Genomic DNA, 25,211 nt, shown 5'->3' on the forward strand with positions numbered 1-25,211 from the left:
TCTAATAAATTTGTTAGTCTCTAAGGTGCCACAAGTCCTCCTTTTCTTTTTGGTTTTCCTGTGTATTCTATAATCAGAAAACCACAGTCAAAAGAAGCCGTATTTAAGTTGTCAGAGTGCAAATCATCACTGAAAAAATATCTTAGCAGAAAACAATGTTCAAATGTCTCAAAACTGGCCAATTTGAATTTTACTAAACTTTCCAAATCCATCAGAAGTCACTTTTAGGTGGAGAACAAGGAAGAATCATTCTCCTCAAAGGGTCAATTGTTTCCCGAGCAGTTGTGTGTGTCTGAATTAAAGGATTTACAATTATAGGGTCACAGGGGCTGCTGTAATTTACCATTGCTGAACCCCCTTTCTCCATCCCCTACATACTGCCAAGTAGTTCTCCTGGATTTCTCTTCTAAACTTTCCTGCCGCAAAGGCGTTTTCAATAACCCAAAGCCACCGCTGTGTGGGGGGTGTTGGGTTTTTTGTTTTTTTAGTATCTCAAATGCATTTAGAAGAGGGATGCTTCCTGTAGGAACTAGACACTAATGAGTGTCAATATGAATCTAAATCAACAATAGCTGCTAATTCCACTGCAGTTTGGCGCTCTGTACACAAAAGAGTGGGAAGGCACAGAGGGGTTGGGGGGAAAAGGGAGGGCAGGGGGCGTTTCTCAGCGGCCGGGATATAAATATTCAATTGCAAGAGGCCTGCTGGTGGCTCCAGGAGGGGCAAGGGAGCAGGTGCAGGTGCAGGGTGGAACTGGGGGCCGCTCTTTGGTTTTTGTCTTTATCCCGCGGACAGGAAGCAGAGGGAAGGGCTGTGCTGGGTAACAACAACGTGAGCGAGAGAGGGGCTGATCCGAGCTGGAGTGACCGGCAGCAGCCGCCCAGGGGGCCCTGATTGACGCAAACCTGCCAGCAGCCGCAGCAGCCGCCGGCTTGCTCCGGAACCACACAAAGGCGGCGGGCGGCGCGCGGCGGGCGGCGGCGCGGAGCCCGCGCTCCCCTCAAGCAGAGCGGCAGCGCCGGCCGCGGCCAGACACCAGCAGGGCTGCGGGCAGCGCGCGCCTCGAGGAGTCTGAGCCGGGTGCCGGGCTCGGCGGCTCTGCCTCTCCTCCCCGCTGCCCTAGCTCCGGGCTTGCCACCACGAGGAGCTGCTGTTGCTGATGGATGCCGGGAGGTGCCGCATTGCCTAGGGTTTTGTTTGCCTGGCGAGCTGTCTTTCCAGCCCTTTTTCCCTTGCTGCCGAGTACCGTGCGTTTTGCAAAGCGATTGAATTGAGCTGTCCGGGCGAAGGCGGAGGATGGGCTGGAGACCAGTCCCTCCAAGGCGGAGTGCAGTGTGTGGGAAGACCTGGCTGAGATAAAAAATAAAATAAAATAAAATAATAGAAGGGGGTGGGGGAAGTACAACAACCAGCACCAGATCCTGCTGGTACCATCGCAGATCACTGTGTGTGTAGGTGGGGAGAAGGGAAAAAACCCACCCCAAGCCATAGGCAGTTTTGTTTTCTGGAGTCCTTGTCTGCGCTCAAGAGGATCTTTAAATATAGACCAGCAAACGAACGACATGTAGCTTTTTTTTTTTTTTTCTTTTTAAATCAAAGAAAAATGCCTCTTAACCATGGCAAACCTTGGTCTTAAGTAAATGGTCCTTCTTTTGGAAAGCAACCTCTACCGGGAACTCTCAGTTTGAGGAGCCACCTTTATTTATTTTATTATTTTATTATTTATTATTGTTTCTCTAGTGACTGCAGTATCGGGGTGAGATCACTGTTTGCATGGGGGAGGGATAAAAACCTCATCCCAAATCCAGAGGTAGTCCTTCGTCCTGCTTTTTGGACTCGCTCTCCGTGATCATGTGGCTCTTAAAAAACCACCACAACTGCAGCTTTTTGTTACACCGATAAAATGCCTACTTAACCAAAGGGGCAAACTTGGGTCTTCTGGGGGAAAGAACTCTTCCCCCCCTTCCTGGAAACTCTGCTGGGGATCCACTTTATTAATTGTTATTACTAGCTGTTGCTGGGCTTCTTTCCATAGTGATTTGCAGCAATAGGGTGTTTGTGTGTGGCGTGGTGTTATTGTTATATTGGTGTTTCTCTTTACAGTGACTGCAGCATCAGGCTATTGGGGTTCTGGGGGAAAGGTTATTTGTGGGGTGAAAGAGGAGTCTCATAAGGGACAGGAGCAGCAGGTTGCTGGGACTAGGGGATACATCCTACAAGGAAGAGGAGCAGCAGATTGAAGGGAGATTTGGGGAGGGGGGAACATGCTCTAAGAGTGAGGAACAACTGCATCAGCCTTTTGGGGTTGTGTGGGGGTGCATCCTATAAGGGAAAGGAGCACAGTTAGCAGCGACAGAGGAGGGAGCAGCACTATGACTCATTTGCAGGCAGGTCTGTCCCCAGAGACGCTGGAGAAAGCCCGGCTGGAGCTGAATGAGAACCCGGATACCCTGCACCAGGACATCCAGGAGGTGCGGGACATGGTGATCACTCGGCCGGACATTGGCTTCCTCCGCACAGATGATACATTCATTCTACGCTTCCTGAGAGCCAGGAAATTTCAGCACTTCGAGGCGTTCCGCCTGCTGGCTCAGTACTTTGAGTACCGGCAACAGAACCTGGACATGTTCAAGAGCTTCAAAGCCACTGACCCTGGCATCAAGCAGGCACTGAAGGACGGCTTCCCTGGCGGGCTGGCCAACCTTGACCACTACGGAAGGAAGATCCTGGTCCTGTTCGCTGCCAACTGGGACCAGAGCAGGTAAATACTGAGCCCAGACTCTAACACATGCCCCTTCCCACCTGGCTGAGACACACTCATTCATTAACCCACCCACCACCATTGGACTGCATGTCTTATGGTCCTAAAAGCTCATGCTTCGGGGTTTCAGTTGGCTACCAGCCAGGGTCAGAAGGGACTCTTCCTCCCAGTGTATTCTGGGTTTTTTTTGGGGTGGTGGTAGTTGTATCTCCTTCCTCTGAAGCATCAGGAATGGCCACAGCTAGAGATGGACAGGGTGAGCGAAGGCTGTGAGGTGGCACCAAGCATATTCTCTCTCTCTCTCTCTCTCTCTCAGGTGCTTGGCTGGCTCATGTGCTCAGGGTCTAACTGATCACCATATGTGGTACCTGGAAGGAATTTTTCCCCAGGTCAGATTGGTAGTGACGTTGGCGGGCCATCACCTTCTTCTGCAGCGTATGGGTGCAGATCATGTGCCAGGATCATCTGGGTGTATCTTCCTTAATCATTTCGCTGCCATTGCAGGGGCCTTGGGCACTGGTGCACCCAAGTCCCTCCTGTGGCACAGAACAGTCTAGACTCCTTTGGACTGTAATACTTTTGGTCTGATTTCAGTTGTTGAGTTTAGCATGCAGGTGCTGAGTGTTGGTGGCCTGTGATATACAGAAGGTTGAGATGATCCGGTGGTCCCTTCTAGCTTTAAACTTTATGACTCTATGATTGAACTCTCCCCCCACCACTGATGAAATCCAGGAGTTACAGGATGATGGGGAGGGCAATAGGGACACACCCTGCTTTACACACAGCAGGACTGGACTGCAGCATGGAGCGGGAAGAAGAAAATAGAGATGACACATTTTGACTTAAAGCCCCCTCTGTCCACTGCTCTGTATATTCAGGGCGGGGGATAGGGACTCCTTTTTCCGGTATTGATGGATTAGGCAAAGGACATGCTTCTTGATTTACATTCCTCTGCCTCTTCCCCAGCTGAAATAATGATGCATTTAAAAGAGGCAAAACAGATAATTTGTCCAACTGGCCTGACAAATATTTATTGGATCTTGTCTCAGCTCCTTTTTCATTGTTTGAGATGTATTGTGTGCTTAAGCAAGAGAGGGCTGCTTGGTAGTGCTCATTTGCATATCAGTAATACCCACAATGCTCTTCCAACTCAGGGCTAATTCCCATTTCTGAAGAGGAACTGAAAAGTCTGGATGCATATGAAGCTCAGGCTCTGAGTGCTTTTCCTCAGCCAGAGAAGGCAAGAATAGTTACTGAACCATCTAATTATGTATGTGTCAGCTTAATGTTAAACACCTCTTCCCTTCTCCTCTCCTACTCTGCATCGCAGGTGACAGTCTCCTTGGTGAAATTATCAGTGAGACGAGAGGGGTCTTTATACAAGTTTTTTGCAGCAAGGTTTCAAAACTGAATGAGGCTACAAGTGCCCTAAAACTGATTGTGGTCCGTTGGCGTGAGGATGGCTTAGTGAGCTCATGCAAGTGCTGTGTATTATTATCATCAAGGCCTGGTATGTGAGCAACAGGCAACATGTTCTGTGGGGGGAAATATTGGTTTAAAAATGCATTACTGGGGATGCTATACATAATTTCCTTCTGTTGTTGGTGGATCACCTATAGCCTTCAAATTGCAGGCAGTTTAAACTTTGTTTAACTTTCAGTAAAGATCTATTCAGGGATCCATTAAGTGCGAACTATTTATGGCCCACTCCTGCAAACTATACTCCTGCGAGTAATCTCATTAAAATCACTAAGGTTACCCAAGAGAGTGAGTACTATTGATGTGTGCAAAGGTTGCAGGATTAGGCACTGCCACAAAAATAATAATAATAATAAATAGTTACATCATTATATTATTACATCCTTACCCTGTAAAGACAACCTCAAGCCTTTTCTTAAATTAAGAAGCTGGTAATATCCTAAAAGAAAGAGCAAAATGACAGGAATAAGTGCAAGGACATGACAAGTTAGACATCTTGTTGAAGTTGTACTTCAGACTAGATTTGTGAGAGAATTTCATCATAGCAGGCCTTTCTAGAGTATGATCTATTTTCTTCATAATTGCACTCTGGTAAAATAAGTTTTGTGGAAATACATAGAGCACTAGTGCTTAGTCAAAGTACAAAAAATAGCACTTGTTAATCACTTGTTTTTAATGTGGCAAGAGTGGGTTTATTCTGTATTAATAGTGAGATGTGTTCTTATTTGATTTAAATTACATGAGATCATCTGGGAGAATATTAAAAAGACAAAACATAATTACAATTTTATGCAAGTTTAACTGAACACATTATTTATATTACAGTTGTAGTGTGACTGAGGTAACCCAACTACCTAGGTACCCCGACTGAGATTGGAATCCCACTGTCCTTGCCCCCAAAGAGAGAGTTATTTGTCCACAGCGATAAGACAGACAAAGGGAAGAGAACAAAGGTAGAGAAAGGGGAATTGACTTGCTGAAGGTCACACAGCAGGTCAGTGGCAGATCTGGGAATAAAACTTAGATTTCCTGACTCCCAGGCGAGTATCCCATCCAAGGGACTGCACTGCCTCCCCACGAATGCAGCTGACCTGATATTCATTTAATGCCTGATCCTGAGTGGTGCTATGCACCCGTCTCTCACATTGATTAAGCCCTTAATGCGTTAACAGTACACAAACCAATGTGCTTTTTACTTATAACAAAACTCTTCAAAAGCTTCTGTTCAATCAGTGAATTCCCAGCATACTTTCTTGACTAAGTTAACAGTGCACTACAAGCCAATAAATATAATTCATCATAGGTGTACAATTTATTATAGCCAACATATTAACAATTCCAACTAAAAAGTGCCAATTGTTTTTTTTAAATGAATAACAGCCACAGACCAGAGGATTTATATAGCATCAACAGTCATTTATATAGTTCCAATTACCATCAGACCAATTAAAGGATTTAGGAATAGGAAAAGGACAAAACAAAACATTCCTATGAAAAAACAAGCCCATGTGCCAAACAAGACATTACATTCACTAAATTAAAGCAGGGCCTGAAAACTCTGCCAGATGCCCTACAGTCTGAAAGACTAAACTAGAAATCTATAAAAAGATGGGGTGAGGTTCTAATGGAAGGGCTAAGGGGAATGTCTCAGTGAGCAGTCCAACACCTCTCTCAGCAGTTGGGTAGGGAAAAGGTGATGGGATTCCTACCAGGGGCTGTGCCTGGATTGTACATGGGGCTCAATCTTTCATATTAACTTCTGATTAATATAAGGTATATGATTACATTTGGATAATAGGTGTATAATTTATCTATCTTATGCTTCCAACTGGTTGCTGGAAGGGAGATTGTCTTCTCCTCCCCTGCCCCCCGGGCATAGGATCTCTATTATCTTACTCTTTCCAAAAAATTTTCTGGCTATTGCAGTGTGTGAGGGCTTGTTTTTTTTTTGTATCCTCATCCTCCACTACCCTTTGTGGGTGTTTTGGAATATCTTCCTAGATAACTACCACTAATGTTTGCTTCAACTATCACTCAGAGCTTTCCCAAGAATGGCCGAATAAAATTGGCATGGTTCCTGTCAGTTTCACAGCTGTTTGCAGGGTTCTGAATATCAGCAGTGAAATTGACCAGATTTGTTAATTTTACTCTGCTGTCCCATGGGGAAACCTATAAGCCAAATCAAAGGCATTGGAGCGGTCTGTTGAGGACTCGGGAACAAGACACTGCACGGCTTCACGTTCAAAAGGCTGTTTTCACCGGTTAGAAACTTTTTTACATGGCAGCTTAAATTCTGCAAACATTAAGGGCTCATCCTACTCTGCAACTCCCTAGTCACCAGATGAGTTGGCAAGTAGATTTTTGAAGCGATGAGTTGAACAAAATGTCAAAATAATTATACAAATATATAGTAACACTATTTGGATATTAAGGTCAGTCTATGTGTGAAATAATATTTTTTTTCAAATATGAATTATAATTAATGAAAACACTATAATAGAAGCCAACCAATGGGATGTGTTAGATGTTGTACAAAGCATACCGAAGCTGTAAGATCTTTGGGGCAAATGCTATACTTCGGTATGCTTTGTACAACATCTAACACAGTAGGCTGTTTGATCCCAATTGCGGCCTCTGGGTGCTAACACGATATACATAAAACAAAAGATTTTTAACTTTAGCTGACTTTTGAGTTCTCCTCTTTTGTCAGTACCGACACCTGTACCCGGATTGACAAGAGTCAAGGAAATCTGAGGCATCTCTTGTAAAGTTGTGTAAACCTTCTAAAATTGTTAACCAAGAATGGTAGATTAGATACTGGATGCTAGAGACTGCCAGAATGAAGTGATTTTTTTTTTTTGAGCAATGACTGTACAATAGCTTCTTTAATAGAAGCCTTCACCAGCCAGGGTGGACATGATTCTAAAAGGTAGTGGTATGATTATATTCCCAACACATCTAGTACCTCAGGAAGCTACACTGACCTAAACTCAAGTGGAGACCCAGATACCATTTTGCATCCATGGAAGCAGACTGAATCTACACAAAATTTCCTCATAATGGTAGGGACTCGTGTCAGCCATAGAGCTAATATGACATCTCAGAGGAACCAGACTGTCTACTATTCAAAACAAATGGGAATTAGCTGATGCAAGATTTGACAGATGCTATGGTAAAGGCAAAGAAACTCTACTTTGTTTCCTACATAACTCTGGCATAAGATGTTAAAAACATCTGACATAGGTGATTTGATTTGACATAAGACTTCTGCCACCAGTGTTTAGCTGTCCTCTCTCTAGCTTCGGTTGTTGTATGAGGATGAAGCCAGGGCACAGGATGCTTGCTCTTCTTCCTCCTTCTCTCCACCCCACCCCACCCCAGCTTCTTGCAAAAAATGCCATATGCACCTAATTCTAAGCAAGGGTTCACATCTGAGAATCCCATGCCAAGAGAGCTGCTTCCTTCCAGCCTATATGTAGGTGCTGAATTCTGTGAGGGAGTGGAGCTTAGGACACACCCCTCTCCTCAGCATCTCCCATTGGTTGGCTTAGGCAAAGAGCTGCCTAGCATGCTTGTTTTTTGAATCGTATTCTTAGGTACCTGTCTCTCTCCATTCATTGCACAGAAAGCCTGGGCACCTAACTCAGGCCTTGTGTATCCCAGTGATTTCCTAGGTGCCTAAAAATTGGACGTTTGATGCTTTTTGTGAACCTAGCCCACAGTATTCATTCAGTACATGATCACCTGTTTCCAGCTTTGTTATTGATACATTTTTCTAGGCTAAAAGTATTGTATAAACAGTTGTATAAATCATGGTTATATAAATAGGAGGCATTAAATACGGTTAATAGTGAATTCTAGATTATTTAAAAGAATTAGTTACACACTACTAGCTACTGTATGTCATGTGAGAGGCTATATAAAAAAGTGTGACTGAAGTCAGACGTTAATAAAACAGGATTTATTTCTCCAGCAGGGGGGTTCAGGTTAGCTCTAGGTTATTGTAAAGCCATACATTATAGCAAATCGGACACAATGCACATTGCTCACCTGAAACCACTGTAGAAATAATTGGAAAACTGGGGTCAGAGGAAAATAAAGCACTCAGTGTCCCCTCAATAAACAAACACCCTAAAAGCTGAAAGGCCTGGAGGTCAAAATGACTTAATCTGTTGGAGTCTTTGGGTCTTGCTGTGAAGTATGGGCACATGCTACTTATCACACACACTGAGCTGGCCAATGGCTGTAACAGTACAGATCGATAGAATAAAATGATGGCTTCTTTCTTTCACGCTATACAATGGCAGTAGTTAAAAACTAGTAACTGCAACAGATCTCATCTCATTCCGGTTATATTTTGTGGTAGTGCTTGCAGTTAATGCTACTTTTCATTTTTGCTTTGTGACATTTCTCTAGTTAAACGGAAAGTTATCTGAACACTGCACATGGATCTCAGCAGTACAACCCAGGGGGTAGGATGGGCACCTACTGAGGCTTTTATAAATCCAAGGAAATCAAAGAAATTGTATATAAAAATTGTAAAATTGGGGGTCTGCAGAACACTAAAATATAAACCAAGTCTCAAAAATCCCATAGTTTTCTTTTTGCATCTCTTTATATAATACTTTTGATGTCAAATTTTTATATAAATAGAGCTTAATACATTTAGATTAGTGCACCTGTTTTTGAATAATGCTTGACCAGTGGGGCATCAAAGTTAAGGGTTTTTTCATAGGATCTGGGGAGGAGGAAGCATTGATTGGGGCGATGACAAGAAAAGGAGAGAGTAGGCAAGCAATAGGGAGGAAAGGGAGAAAGAAAAGTGGTAGTCAGGAAAGAGACAACAATTAATAAAGGGAAAACATAAAACAGGAAAGGGGTGGGGCTGTAAGGAATGAACATGTGTGTGTATTTATCAATCTGCAATGAAAAGAGGAGACTGAAGAAAGATTGGAATAAGGAGAGAGGATAAAAAGAGGCTAAATGAAATTAGAGAGAAAGAAGGTCAAAAGAAATGTAATCCCATGAGAGAAACACATTTTAGGTTAGCAATACTTAAACAGATCATTTTGGAGGGCTCTGTCTCAGGAACTGCTTGATCAAATGGCCTCTGAGGCACACCACAAACTCTACCCCAGCCCCTGAACTGGACTAATGGTTTTCAAGCTGTTCAGATTTAGAGAGGATTCAAAATTCTTTTTTAAATGGAAACAGTGTTGCAATCTTAACTATGGAGCTACTAATGGTTATTCCATAATACATCTTCTAGAGCTGCCCAGGTAAATTAGTCCACAAACATTGCCATTATGAATTGAAGAATGTATGGAACGAGAAGTATTTGACCAGCTATTGAGGTGGTCGAAAACTGGATGGAGGAGTGGGTAATTATTCATGCAATGATTTGACTAACAACTACAAAATAGCTATCCAGCTCTACCTTCCGTTACGTTTCCTAATAAGTCTCTGGAAAATTTTAGGAAATATGCAAAGATTGATTGTTGTTGCATGGGACTTGAATTAGTTTGTTGTTGGCGACTGGGTATGTAGCTGTATGATTATAGGTATCCAGTTTTTTTTTAAAAATTGCATGTCTCAGTGGCGGGTAATTTTCTACCAACCATAGTCACGCACACTTCAAGTCCAGATGAGAATGGAACATGTGTTATGGTTCATCATATAGCAGGACAAGTCCGTCACAAGCCTGTGAAGGGACTTCAGTTTACATAGGTCCCATGTATTGTGTAGAGTGGACTAGAGATGAAGCTTTATGCAAATAACTCTGTGCTATGTAACAACTGTAATATAGCTCCTTTATTCAAATTTCATTTTATAGAGCTTTTCTGCTTTGACTTTAATACACAACTTGCAATTTGCAACACCTAAGATTTTCTCTGTCATGTTGGATTTAGATTTCTGGGTAGCCTCAGCATTTGCTCAAAGTAAAAGCTGTGTTAAATGGCCTATAATCGGTGCTTAATTTGTAATGAAGGAGGTGCCAGGGCTCAAGGGCCACCCAGCTCTGAAGGCAGCACCACTGCCAGCAGCAGCACAGAACTATGGCATGATATGGTGAATTGCCACCCTTACTTCTGCACTGCTGCTGGCAGTGGTGCTGCCTTCAGAGCTGGGTGGCCAGAGAGTGGCAGCTGCTGGCTGATATCCCAGGGGGTGCTGGGGCTACGAACTGCCAAGCTCACAGGTGCCAGGGTTCAGCCCCGGCAAAAATTAAGCACTGTCCATAGTGGATTTTTCTTTCTTTTGTTGTTTTCAGCAATGTATCTGACTTAAGTAATATAGCAAAATCAAGAAAGAAAGCCCAGTATAGATAGCTTATCTTTTATTTTCAGCTAATTTCCTATCAAGGTGTTTTTGTTTTTTTTTTTTTTTAACATGGACAGGTTCCTGAATGGTTCTAACTTGATTTATTTTATTTCATGGATAAATTGGGTGTCTCCTCCTGATAACAAGTGAAAGCATTTTCTGGTAGTTGAATCATTGTTCTTTTTGTCCTCTTCATTGGAGGGAGAAATCCTTGCCTTTTTCAGCTCAGAACCATGAAATTATAAGTTTTATAGGCTAAATTGTGAGACTCATACTCGCATTGAGTACCACCTTAATGGGACTTTTTGTGGAATAAGGTACGATAGAATGTGAGTAAGGGTATCAGAATCTAGCCCTGTAGAATCACAGCTCCTTCAACACTATGGGTGAAATCCTGACTCCATTAAAGTCAATGGAAATTTTGTCATTGACTTCAGCAGGGTCAGGATTTCACTCTCTGTGTTATGATAGTTTAGGGGTCTGATCTAGCAAACAATATATATGTGGCATTCTGGATCCCCGACAGACTTGCTTTGTAACGGACTTGTGTGTTCAGAAGAAATGTTATCTGTCCCCCTGAATGAAAACAAATCTCCGCAAACCCAGCTCAGCCCACTGGGGACTTCGGGCAGCATCTTGGCATTTAATGTAAATGAGCTGCCCACATTCACGTGGGATTACGTAAACCAAAAGGGTGCCTACCATTTTAAGGATGGCATAATCCCAATGCATGGTCCCAATGGAAGAGAGATGCCTTAGCCATCTTTAAATACCTTATGTACTACAGCTAGTCAGATAATGTTTTTGGTGAACATTTTCATGGACTATTTTCTCTTTTTCATCAAAATTTTTAACTTTTCTGATCATCCCTAATACAAGTTAGTGTGCCTGTGGAAGCGTATGTCTGTGCCTCTTCCATTCCCCACCACTGGAAAGGAATGCAGGACAGTCATCAAAGTGGAGCTCTCATGCTCCCAAACAAGAGAGCTGCAGCTGCTTCTGAAGTAGAAAAAAAGTGGGAGTGTTTTATAGTGCTTGTGCTACCAACTGTGCAATATAGACTGTACTGTGTGTTTTCAAGACCACTTTCATTGGGTGTCCTGCACCCCTTTCCAGTGGTGGGTTAGGAGACGACTACATAGGAAGATGCGTGATGTCTCAGATTAACATATACATATATCTATATCTGTCTTTCTGACACACAGGATTTGATGACATGGTGGTAAAAACTTGGTGCTTGGTCTACTCTGTGGTTTATACTGGAGCTGAAGAATGCTCACAAAGTTTCCTAGTGTACACACACCTTACATGGGAGAGACGTCTTTGAACTGATGAACTTTTTTTCCCCTCCAGTTGAGCTTTGGGATAGAGCTGACAACTCAGATTCCATTTTTATTTTAAAATGTTTCTTCTTTGACTGAACGGGGTGTGGGGGACAGATAGTTCAGCGGTTTGAGCATTGACCTGCTAAATCCAGGGTTGTGAGTTCAATCCTTGAGGGGGCCATTTAGGTATCTGGGGCAAAAATTGGGGATTTTCTGCTTTGAGCAGAGGGTTGGACTAGATGACCTCCTAAGGTCCCTTCCAACCCAGATGATATGGCAGTTTGGCTGGGTGGAGTCTATTGCTCAGCTTCTGAAAAGTGGCCAGTTATGGGTGGCTGTGGAATGCTGAAAGTCTCAGCCCTGCAAAAGTAGCTGACTACAGCAGATCCCATGATCATGCAGAGCCCCACTGACTCCAGTAGGACACAGAGGGGTGTAAGAGTCCATGAACAGCTGGTCAAAATGTTTTTGACCATTTTGCATCAAAAAATGGAGTTTCAAAGACTGACTTTTTTCCTCCCATGGAAAATTTCATTTTATGGAAACTTTTCATCCAAAAAAAATACATATATTTTTTTTGGCAAAAATTGAAAAATTTCACCTTTTTGCAATCTTTCATTTGGAAATTAAAAGGCAATTCCACTTTTTCCCTTTTAAAAATTTCTAATGGAAGTAAAGAAAGAGCAAGTAATAAAGTGAGAGAGAGAAATTGTTTTTTCCCCCAAATTTCTCTTACCATGCCCGCTTTTTACCAGCGTGGAAAAAAGGGGGGAAAGTTTTAACATATAATAGAGAGTGGGATTTATCTCAACAAAATAACGTAAAAGATTAGAAAATTAAAATTTTTCAAAATAAAAAAATCATGAAAATTGAATTAAATGAATAATGTTTAATTTCTTTCAAAGTTTTTCATGAAACATGCTTACCATTTTCCCGTTTGTTTTTTGGTTTGCTAGCAGATCTCTTTGCAGACCTGGGGCCTTTACCAATATTGTTCAGATGGCAGAATAATTACAAGGGAAGAACCTCCTTGGAATAAGGAAGAACTCCCTAGCAGCCTATTCTGGAAAGTCCACAGTTTTTGTAGGCCATACTAGGCTGTGACTCAGAGAGACCAAATTTAGGTAGTGAGACCAGCATGGAATTATAATTTCTATTGCATGTTTATTTATATAGGAATCTTTATATTTATGTGTGTGTAAAATACATCATTATATACTATTTCTATTTCTAGATGCAGCGTGCACATGTCATGCAATCTGTGTACTAAAATTTAATGTGGACCGTAGCAAAAGAAAATGATTATCAGATTCTAAACTGAGTATTGAAACTTCCTTGCTAGGGGGTAAAAAGTACTCAGAAGGTGATTGATTAAATCTTAATAGCCTGACATTGCTTTTAACCAGAGATGTTCCAAAGCAGTGGTGTGTTTCTTTTTTTGTTTTCATGAAGAGACTCTCTTTTGTTGTGCTTTGAAAATTCTACAGTGTACTTTATGGATCTGAGAGTAAACAATAATGAGAGAGAGAGAGGTGTTGAAATTCCCTTTTGTTAGCAGTTGAAGACTGGGGAGTTGTAATCTCTACCTTTGGAAAGTTATGCCAGGGAACATTGGGTGCATATTTGTAGTGTTGGACTGTAATTATCTTCCATGCAGCTATGATCTTAAAACAATAGAAGTTGCACAGATCTTACAGTGTATACATTTGATAAATGGGAAAATAATTATACAGCTTAGAAGGTTGTCACTTTCTATGGGAAAACTTACATTTGCTTTGGCAGTTTATATTTTTGCTGCTTATATTTGATAGCTAATTTTATCCGAGGTTACCTACATGGTAAATATAAAATCAAAATCCATCCTTTGGTTTACGTTTGATAAATAACATGAGAGGAAATGGTTAGAAGTTTTTTAACTCATGTTTTTGCATGCCAACCATCCCTTCTGGTTAGCCTAACCCAGTTCACTATCTATTATCGACAGGTACACACTGGTGGATATTTTGCGTGCCATACTTCTTTCTTTAGAAGCCATGATTGAAGATCCTGAACTTCAAGTGAATGGATTTGTTTTGATTATCGACTGGAGCAACTTCACCTTCAAGCAGGCCTCCAAACTCACACCAAGCATGCTGAGATTAGCCATAGAAGGCCTTCAGGTAAGGTTCCCTTTTTCACTCCTTACTCTGTTTCCTTGGCTCCAGGTTGAAAACCTGCATATTAAAAACAAACAAAAGAGGCACATTTGTTTAAAATAGGGACATTTTCGCCTTTTGAGATAATCGGGTTGCCTCATCATTTTAGACAGGGCTAATGAACTATTGGTCCTCCCTGGCTCCCACAACTGGAGTTTTGTCATTGACTTCAATGGCAGTAGAATCATGCCCTAGTACTTGGTCCTGCAAGGTGCAGGGCACTCTGGTTTCACATCTGACTTCACTGGGACTGTGCCCTGGCTTAAAGCTAATCAGGTGCTTAAGTATTTTTGGATCAGGATCCAAAGTGCTAGGCGCGTTGGAGAATTGAGACCCTATATATTTACTGTAATTTACAGCTGCTACAGATGCTGATCATTTTAGAGCATTCTACTTGGCCCAGAGACATTTTGAAGGATACTATACAACTGCCAGTTGTTTTCTGTGGTCTTTAATGATTGTTAAAATGAAAAACTGTAATCTGTGAAATATTTGCTCCATTGAACATAAGCAGGAATCATTATGGAAAAATACCTATGATTCACCCTTGTGGCAGTGTGCTTTGCTTTTATAAGGCCATATATTCCTTTTCTTTGTTTTTTTTTTTCTGATTTTAATTATTTAAATATTTTCATTACTTGTATAAAACAAAAGAACAACCTTATATTTGCATTTTACTCACTTGGATATTGCTAGCTTTGCATGAACTGTGTAGTGCTGGGTCAAGTTTTTATCTAATTCTTGAAATGCCTTAACCAGAGTTCAGTCTACTACCACATAGGTGAATGGTTAGAGCTAAGAGACTGTGATCCTGATTTTTCCCCTCACTTACTCTGGTGGAGCTCCCTGGTCTTACACTGATGCATTCCAGTCAAGTGAGAGGACAATCAAGCTCCATATGTGAAACAGTGAGCTAAAATGAACAGTCTGTGTGTAAGCTGGGACAAAGAGCAAAGATGCAGGTTGGATTGTTATGCTTTGAACAGAAATCACATAAAGTGACACTGTGGCACAAGGTATATGAGAGACTAAGGGCACCTTGTGTGTTTTATTTGTGTGGGGGTTTTCCTCTTGTTTTTGGAAAATTTGGATTTAGTATGTGATTTTTATTTTGCAATATCAATCAGCATTTGAAATAATTACGGGAGACAACTAACGAGATAACAGGAACGGGAGTGAGGTCACAGGGCTAAACGAAGGGAACCTGACAGGGACACGGAGCAGAGAACCCCAGACAGCGCCCACTGCTTCTTGAAGGTGTCAAGAGAGAACCCGCGGACGCCGCCCAGAGGAACTCTGCCCAGATGCGTGAACGGAATGAGGAACAGAAATAGGCCCCACAGTCACAGGAAACCCTGTCAGCCAACCTTCTCTCCCTGGTTTTGTAGCTGGCCATTTTGTCCGGGGCTAGGAGGAGGTTGACAAGGAGGTCCTGCGACTTTGTGGGGCCATGGATGGGGAGTGCATAGATGAACAGGTGTGGGGAAAAGTGCAACCAAAAACATAACAAGATAGCCAAGAGGAGCCGGAATAGGGGCTGCAAAGTGGCGCACTCCAGGTACATGTGTGCCAGGATCTCCCTCATGCCGCAAAAGGGGCAGGTGTCTGGGAGGGGAGTGAACCACGCCAAGTACATGCCGGTGCTCACAACTCCATGAAGGATCCGCCAGCTGATGCCCCCAGTGGGCCTCAGGACCAGGGTGGAGCATAGGCTGGTCCACCAGGGTTCCTTGCCCTCCAGAGGTGGCAAGAGGTCCTTCCATTTTGTGTCGGGGCGGGATGCAAGGGTGAGGACGTGAAGAGTGTGAACGTCGAGTGTGTACAGGTATTTTCTTGACGCGGTACAGAACTGAACTGGCTGCAAGTCATGCAGCTGGATCATGGTAAAGGGGTGGGATGGCCTGGCAGGTCGACGGGGCAGGGGCCCGATGAAAAGGTCCGTAGGGTCTGGGGTGGAGGGTGGGCTAGGCATGTCCTCTCGCAGGACCCAGTCAAGGAAGACCCGAGCAGTGGGTGGTAAAGCAGCCCTCACCTCCTGAAGTATGTGCTGGGGAGTCGGAGGCATGGAGAGCCCCATGTGCTGAGCGAGTGTCCGGGGATGCAGCCAGTCTCCCTGGTCGTAGTCCAGGAGGTCATTGATTCTGGTGAGGAGGGAGTGAGAGGCAGGCATCATCCCCATTTTAATTGCCCTTTGCCTGTGTTTCCCATCTGTAAAGTCAAAAGTTCCCATTAATTTTGCGTTCCCAATATAACATGCTTATGACCTGATTTTTTCAGACAACTTAACATTTAACTGAATTATGATGTTTTGTAACTTCTGAATGCTTGACTTTGCAACATTAATAATGTGTTCTAACAATTTTGGGGGTGAAATTTCCTAGGTTTTAAAAAATCAAACTGAAAAAAACCCAAAAGTCCATCAGAGAGCATTATAAGAACACCCTTATCGGTCATCAACAAGATTGGAACCTTTAGATCCACCACATAGCTTCTTCCTTAAACACCTCTTCACTTTCTACCCTTACGTTGCCACAAAGTCTAACTGGATTGTAACAGGGTGGCTTGCCCTTGGGCTGGAGAGCCTGGGGCTAAGCCAGCCCTGGTTACAAGCTGAGCCCCACCTGAGATGAATCAGGTGATTCAAATTTAAAAGGCAGCTGGAACCAGGAAGAGGGTTGCATGGTTGAGAGAAGTAACTGGGATGTCTGGAAGCCTGACAGTAATCTCAGGAAACGGGGCTGTAGAGCTGGAACTGATGAACGACTTTGTTTGTTTTGGGACTTCTGTTTTTGACAGTGTGCTGCCAGCCTGGTGAAGGGATTTTGGGCTGAGAAGGTGACTGGAAGCTGAGTGAGTTCTTAAAGGGGCCCTGCTGAAGGGGAAATAGAGCTGGTGGTGGCCAAGGTGCTACATGGTATCTAATACTGTGGACTCCAAGAAATACAATTTCGTTCATAATGTAGCACTTGCTGACTCCTGGCATATGTATGTTATGGTGTTGATTTAATTGCCTTCTATGCTCTATCTGTTTGCATTGCTCTCTTGTCTTATCAGCACTGTTATGTTGTGGTCACACCAGTTATAGACACAGTTGTATGCTTTAATAATTTTCCATGGACCTGTGAGACCACAAAATTACTGATCTGAATGTAAGGTGCTGCTTATCGCCTATGTACACAATGAGCTTAGAATGTGTTGATATTCAATATTTTTAGTCAGTCAGGAGAAGCCATGCTTTCTCAGTAACAAACTTGCAGTCTGGGTTTCCCTTTCTTACAGTATGTGGCCTGGTTGACATTTTTATTTATAGATATTTCTATTTGCATGATTTTTTTTTCCCTGTTAGAAAAAATGAGTACTTTGCACAATTGTGAACAGGTGACCTAGTGAAAGCTAGGAAGTCTGTGTTACAAAAATAGGCCAGCTTTAGTGTACAAGGTCTCTAACAGCAAATGAAACCTCTATGCCACCCATTTGGTGGTGATACCCAGGTAGTAAGTTGCATTTGTCACCAACTTTTCACCACGTGACCTACCCTCTATCCAGCAACTCATTCCTCTGGCCTATAACTAATGCTCCAGATTTCTGAGAAGCTTTCAGAATGCCACCATTCTTTTTGGAGATAAGGTGGGTGAGGTAATATTTCTTGTTAGACCAACTTCTGTTGGTGAGAGAGATGATTTCAAGCAACACAGAGCTCTTCTTCAGGTCTGGGAAAGGTAATAAGTATCACAGCTAAATACAAGATCAGTTTAGCATAATACAAGTTTAGCATAAGTAGAACAGGAGTACTTGTGGCACCTTAGAGACTAACACATTTATTTGAGCATAAGCTTTCATGGGCTAAAGCCCACTTCATTGGATGCATACAGTGGAAAATACAGTAGGACGATTTTATGTACACAGAGAACATGAAACAATGGGTGTTACCATACACACTGTAACGAGAGTGATCAGTTAAGGTGACCTATTACTAGCAGGAGAGAAAAAAACCCTTTTGTAATGATGATCAAGATGGGCCATTTCCAGCAGTTGATAAGAACGTGTGAGGAACTGGGGAGGGAGGGGAATAAACATAGGGAAATAGTTTTACATTGTGTAATGACGCATCCACTCCCAGTCTTTATTCAAGCCTCATTTAATGGTGGGAATAGAATGGAATGTGTCCGATTTGATAAAGGAGTGAGCTGTTGGCTATGATAGGGTTCCTCGGGAACAACCCTTATCTTAGTCAAAGCATATTGGTACATGATAGGCATGTTCACTATGTAGCTACTCCCCACCCCCTTGGACCTGTATCAAAAAGTGGGTATGCACAGTGCCACCCTACGTTCATTCTAAGTGTCTATAAAATAGCTTAGTAAATTAAGAATCAGAGCCAAGGCTAGAACCCACACTAGTTAGCTGCACAGTCAGTGTGTAACCCACAGGGCCTCCCAGCCAAGCTATTGAACCTTTCTGATCCTTAATTACAATGTCTAAAACTGTAGTAACTAATAACACTTTTCCATCTGTAGTTCTCAAAGTACTTGGCAAAGGTAGGTGAACATTGATGAGGCTTTCTTCCGGCAACTCACGGAAGCTACTAGATCGCATGCCCTGATTCTCATGGGTGACTTTAATTTTCCTGATATCTGCTGGGAGAGCAATACAGCGGTGCATAGACAATCCAGGAAGTTTTTGGAAAGCGTAGGGGACAATTTCCTGGTGCAAGTGCTAGGGGAGCCAACTAGGGGGAGCGCTTTTCTTGACCTGCTGCTCACAAACCGGGTAGAATTAGTGGGGGAAGCAAAAGTGGATGGGAATCTGGGAGGCAGTGACCATGAGTTGGTTGAGTTCAGGATCCTGACGCAGGGAAGAAAGGTAAGCAGCAGGATACGGACCCTGGACTTCAGGAAAGCAGACTTTGACTCCCTCAGGGAACAGATGGCCAGGATCCCCTGGGGGACTAACATGAAAGGGAAGGGAGTCCAGGAGAGCTGGCTGTATTTCAAGGAATCCCTGTTGAGGTTACAGGGACAAACCATCCCGATGAGTCGAAAGAATAGTAAATATGGCAGGCGACCAGCTTGGCTTAATGGTGAAATCCTAGTGGATCTTAAACATAAAAAAGAAGCTTACAAGAAGTGGAAGGTTGGACATATGACCAGGGAAGAGTATAAAAATATTGCTCGGGCATGTAGGAAAGATATCAGGAGGGCCAAATCGCACCTGGAGCTGCAGCTAGCAAGAGATGTCAAGAGTAACAAGAAGGGTTTCTTCAGGTATGTTGGCAACAAGAAGAAAGCCAAGGAAAGTGTGGGCCCCTTACTGAATGAGGGAGACAAGCTAGTGACAGAGGATGTGGAAAAAGCTAATGTACTCAATGCTTTTTTTGCCTCTGTTTTCACTAACAAGGTCAGCTCCCAGACTGCTGTGCTGGGCATCACAAAATGGGGAAGAGATGGCCAGCCCTCTGTAGAGATAGAGGTGGTTAGGGACTATTTAGAAAAGCTGGACGTGCACAAGTCCATGGGGCCGGACGAATTGCATCCGAGAGTGCTGAGGGAATTGGCGGCTGTGATTGCAGAGCCCTTGGCCATTATCTTTGAAAACTCGTGGCGAACGGGGGAAGTCCCGGATGACTGGAAAAAGGCTAATGTAGTGCCCATCTTTAAAAAAGGGAAGAAGGAGGATCCTGGGAACTACAGGCCGGTCAGCCTCACCTCAGTCCCTGGAAAAATCATGGAGCAGGTCCTCAAAGAATCAATCCTGAAGCACTTAGAGGAGAGGAAAGTGATCAGGAACAGTCAGCATGGATTCACCAAGGGAAGGTCATGCCTGACTAATCTAATCGCCTTTTATGATGAGATTACTGGTTCTGTGGATGAAGGGAAAGCAGTGGATGTATTGTTTCTTGACTTTAGCAAAGCTTTTGACACGGTCTCCCACAGCATTCTTGTCAGCAAGTTAAGGAAGTATGGGCTGGATGAATGCACTATAAGGTGGGTAGAAAGCTGGCTAGATTGTCGGGCTCAACGGGTAGTGATCAATGGCTCCATGTCTAGTTGGCAGCCGGTGTCAAGTGGAGTGCCCCAGGGGTCGGTCCTGGGGCCCGTTTTGTTCAATATCTTCATAAATGATCTGGAGGATGGTGTGGATTGCACTCTCAGCAAATTTGCGGATGATACTAAACTGGGAGGAGTGGTAGATACGCTGGAGGGGAGGGATAGGATACAGAAGGACCTAGACAAATTGGAAGATTGGGCCAAAAGAAATTAATGAGGTTCAATAAGGATAAGTGCAGGGTCCTGCACTTAGGATGGAAGAATCCAATGCACCGCTACAGACTAGGGACCGAATGGCTCGGCAGCAGTTCTGCGGAAAAGGACCTAGGGGTGACAGTGGACGAGAAGCTGGATATGAGTCAGCAGTGTGCCCTTGTTGCCAAGAAGGCCAATGGCATTTTGGGATGTATAAGTAGGGGCATAGCGAGCAGATCGAGGGACGTGATCGTTCCCCTCTATTCGACACTGGTGAGGCCTCATCTGGAGTACTGTGTCCAGTTTTGGGCCCCACACTACAAGAAGGATGTGGATAAATTGGAAAGAGTACAGCGAAGGGCAACAAAAATGATTAGGGGTCTAGAGCACATGACTTATGAGGAGAGGCTGAGGGAGCTGGGATTGTTTAGTCTGCAGAAGAGAAGAATGAGGGGGGATTTGATAGCTGCTTTCAACTACCTGAAAGGGGGTTTCAAAGAGGATGGCTCTAGACTGTTCTCAATGGTAGCAGATGACAGAACGAGGAGTAATGGTCTCAAGTTGCAATGGGGGAGGTTTAGATTGGATATTAGGAAAAACTTTTTCACTAAGAGGGTGGTGAAACACTGGAATGCGTTACCTAGGGAGGTGGTAGAATCTCCTTCCTTAGAGGTTTTTAAGGTCAGGCTTGACAAAGCCCTGGCTAGGATGATTTAACTGGGACTTGGTCCTGCTTTGAGCAGGGGGTTGGACTAGATGACCTTCTGGGGTCCCTTCCAACCCTGATATTCTATGATTCTATGATTCTATGATTGTCACAGCTGGCCTAATGAAGTGCAGACACTTGAACCAATTTGTATGAGAGGCAATAAGCTAAGTCTGCAATACCAACTTGGAGCCAAGTTTCCTAAGTAACTTGTCACAACTTATCTACAGCCAGTTCCTTCACTGCACCATCCAGAAAACATACCTAAGCACACTTCCCCTTAGGCTCTGGTGGCACTTGGGAGGTGGGGTGAGAGGAATTCAAGAGGAAGCATTTTACCTGGAGTTTCCTTTTTATTTATGAAAAGTAGTCTTGGCTTGTTGGAAGTCAATGAAAGTATTCTGTTGCCACTGCTCTTCATCAGCTGTACTGACAGAGAACAATGTCAATTTTTCAAACAATACGAATATTGGAAACGTTTCATACTTCTTGCTCTTAAAAACTACCTCTACGTTAGCCAATGTTAAGCTCTAATCACGTTTCACTTCTCTGATTGAACAAATTAAAATGGAGATTGCCTAGGCTGAATAATGTTAGTAAACAAATGGCGCTGATTAGGCCATCAAGTTCACATCTCATTGAGGTGGATGGAGTGCTGCTGGTATTGGAAGAAGAAGTCCTTATGGTTCAGGCTCAGAGCTGGGAAACAAGAGCAGGGAATATATTCCTGACTGTGCCACTGAATTCCCAGGTAACCTCTGCCAATTCAACAAAGCACTTTAGCATGAGCTTCTGTCCATCCACTTTTGGCAAAGCATTTAAACATATTAAGTGCTGTCTGGATTAGGGTATTGCTGTCTCTCAGAGATCAAAACTATGTTCTAGATCATCCAGTGAACCTTCCTGCCAATACAGAATTATCTCCTGCATTATAGTTTCTAGTATCTTGATTTTAGAAGTAGAAGCCAAAGTAGAGCTGGGGGGAAAAATGGGAAAGTGTCTCCAGAATAGCTAATAGACTAGTGTTTTGGGTACTCACCTGGGATGTGGGAGAACCCAGAATCAAGCTCCCGCTCTTTCTGATTCAGGGACTTTAACCTGGGCCTTCCTTGTCTAAGGTGAATTCCCTAACCATTGAGCTATTGGCAATTCTGGGGGCTTGCTTTCTCCCTGGCCAGAAATTCCACCCTGGACCTGAGAAACCTACCGAACACCAGTTTTGTTAAAACTGGCACTTTCCCATTAAATACTCTGGTTCTGATATATTGACTTTTTCCAATGAAAAAATATTTTCATCTGAAAATTCCTGACTAGCTCTCACCCTGAGCAATGTGTCTTCCATGTCCCTTGAGACCATTCCATGACTTAATTCATCTTATTGTTCATATTTTTTCCTGATATTCATCTTATTTTTTTCTCTTCCATAACTTCATCCCATTACTTCAACTTATACCTCTGAGTATTGCACCAAAAGTGATTGGGCTCAATGCAGGATTTGCTGGGTGAATTTCTGTGGTCTGTGTTATGCAAGAGATTAGAATAGATTGCTACAGTCTCTTTTGACATTATCCGTGCATCTGAGAACCACACTAAATGGTTCTTTAACATCTGTGGAGTTTAACATCTTTCAGATATTTCTAGACTGTTATGAAACCTCCCTACCCCCCACCCCCTAGTATCTGCAAGCTACATTGTTAGCTCTTTAAATCTTTTCTCATAAGTACAGCTGCCTGATCACTTTCTGGGGCTCTTCTCTGAAACTCAGTCAAGTTTGTTAATCTTTCTGGTACTGTGATGCCTAGCATGCAGTAGTGACCATATCAGAGGTGGACTTTTATTACCCTTTTCTGTGACACGCTGTCTTTGCATATGTAATCCTGTAGTATTTTTTTCCTCCAAAATCACTATTCGTTTTCACTCCTTGTTTACAATCTCTTAGCAAGTAGTCAGTTCACATGAGTGATCCTGTCTAAGCCAATTTAAATTTGGCTATGAGCTACTACCATACAGTAAATACTGCAATGGCATTTAACTAAATTTTGCTAAGTGCACTTGGGATCCTCTGATGCAAAGCATTATACAAGCACAAGGTTTTATTGTTTCTCTAGAGATAGTTTCCAATCTGTCAAGGTTGTATCTTTGGAAGACTATAGAGGATTCAATACTCAGCTGCTGTAATTGGTGTAGCCTCATTGAAGTCCTGGATTCCAAGGCTAAAGGAACTGTTATGATCATGTGTTCTACAGGACATCAGATTACAGGCCATAGAACTTCCCCAAAATAAATCCCAGAGCAGAGCTTTGAGAAAAAATCCAATCTTGAATTTAAAATTGTCAGTGATGGAGAATCCACCATGACTCTTGGTAAATTGTTCCAGTGGTTAATTAACCTCACTGACAAAAAATGTATATCTTGTTTCCTATCTGAATTTGTCTAGCTGCAACTTCTGGACATTGAATCATGTGATAACTTTCTCTGCCAGATTGAAGAGCCTATTATTAAATATTTTCCCCATGTAGATACTTAGACTGTAATCATGTCACCCTTTAACCTTCTTTTTGTTAGACTCAATGAGCTCAATCTATTTAGCTTATCACTATAAGGCAAGTTTTCTAATCCTTTACGTTTTCTCCTGGCTCTCTGAACCATCTCCAATTTATCATCCTTCTTGAATTGTGGGCACCAGAACACGGTAGTCCGGCAGCAGTCACCCCAGTCATAGATTCATGGATACTAAGGTCAGAAGGGACCATTATGATCATCTAGTCTGACCTCCTGCACAACGCAGGCCACAGAATCTCACCCACCCACTCCTGCGAAAAACCTCTCCCCTATGTCTGAGCTATTGAAGTCCTCAAATCATGGTTTAAAGACTTCAAGGAACAGAGAATCCTCCAGCAAGTGACCCAGGCCCCATGCTACAGAGGAAGGCGAAAAACCTCCAGGGCGTCTTCCAATCTGCCCTGGAGGAAAATTCCTTTCCGACCCCAAATATGGTGATCAGCTAAACCCTGAGCATATGGGCAAGATTCACCAACCAGATACCCAGGAAAGAGTTTCTGTAGTAACTCATATCCCACCCCATCTAACATCCCGTCACGGGCCATTGGGCCTATTTACCGTGAATATTTAAAGATCAATTAATTACCAAAATCATGTTATCCCATCTCCTCCATAAACTTATTGAGTTTAATCTTAAAGCCAGATAGGTCTTTTGCCCCCACTGCTTTCCTTGGAAGGCTATTCCAAAACTTCACTCCTCTGATGGTTAGAAACCTTCATCTAATTTCAAGTCTAAACTTCCCAATGACCAGTTCATATCTGTTTGTTCTTGTGTCCACATTGGTACTGAGCTTAAATAATTCCTCTCCCTCTCCGGTATTTATCCCTCTGATATATTTATAGAGAGCAATCATATCTCCCCTCAACCTTCTTTTAGTTAGGCTAAACAAGCCAAGCTCCTTGAGCCTCCTTTCATAAGACAAGTTTTCCATTCCTCAGATCATCCTAGTAGCCCTTCTCTGTACCTGTTCCAGTTTGAATTCATTCTTCTTAAATGTGGGAGACCAGAGCAGCACACAGTATTCCAGGTGAGGTCTCACCAGTGCTTTGTATAACGGTACTAAAACTTCCTTATCTCATCTGGAAACGGAGATCCATCAATGGATCCGTGGTGACTTACAGCAGTTGAGGAACTGGACCATAATCTTTAAAAGAGAACTGCAAGCCTTGCATTTGCAGTAATATAAACTGTAGAGTCCTTATTGTTGTGGGAAATATGGTCTCTTGTTAAAAATGTTCACACTTTGACTTGTGACGTAATACACCACCAGAATGTCTGGAAACCAGTTTCCCCTCACTTCCTGCATAGATCCAAATATTTAAATTAACAAACAGCTGTGACTTAGTATGAATATTGTTGCTATGCAGGGTAGAAAAAGTACCTTTTAAAAATTTTTCTCATATCTCCCATAACTTAAATAAAGTCCAATGAGGCTTTGCGCATATTTCCCACCTTGCATGTTTCAGTCCCAAAGTTTAATGTTTTGGAAAGCAAGGAGTATGTGAAAACAGGCTGCCAACTAAAAGAGATTTCTTTGCAATGTTAGCTAGAGTGAGTGCTATCTACATGTCTGCAAGCATGTGGGTACATATATCAAATGTCTGCACTTGAAGTCACAG

At 42.9% G+C, this 25,211-nt stretch overlaps 1 protein-coding gene across 3 annotated transcripts in view; it reads left to right on the forward strand.

The window, feature by feature from the left end:
- CLVS2 (clavesin 2) overlaps positions 1-25,211 on the forward strand; it is an 87,583-nt gene that overhangs the window by 26,514 nt on the left and 35,858 nt on the right. Inside the window, exons 1-3 of one of the 3 annotated variants that reach the window (XM_038397538.2) lie at positions 705-1,173; positions 2,388-2,761; positions 13,871-14,045. In XM_038397538.2, the coding sequence (XP_038253466.1) occupies positions 2,481-2,761; positions 13,871-14,045 (456 nt within the window). In that variant the 5' untranslated portion in view covers positions 705-1,173; positions 2,388-2,480. Of the gene's footprint in view, positions 1-704; positions 2,762-13,870; positions 14,046-25,211 lie in introns of those variants that run through there. The other 2 variants (XM_038397535.2, XM_038397534.2) reach the window with 2 other exon arrangements.

Source organism: Dermochelys coriacea, chromosome 3, assembly GCF_009764565.3.
Source record: "Dermochelys coriacea isolate rDerCor1 chromosome 3, rDerCor1.pri.v4, whole genome shotgun sequence".
Taxonomy (NCBI): domain Eukaryota; kingdom Metazoa; phylum Chordata; order Testudines; family Dermochelyidae; genus Dermochelys; species Dermochelys coriacea.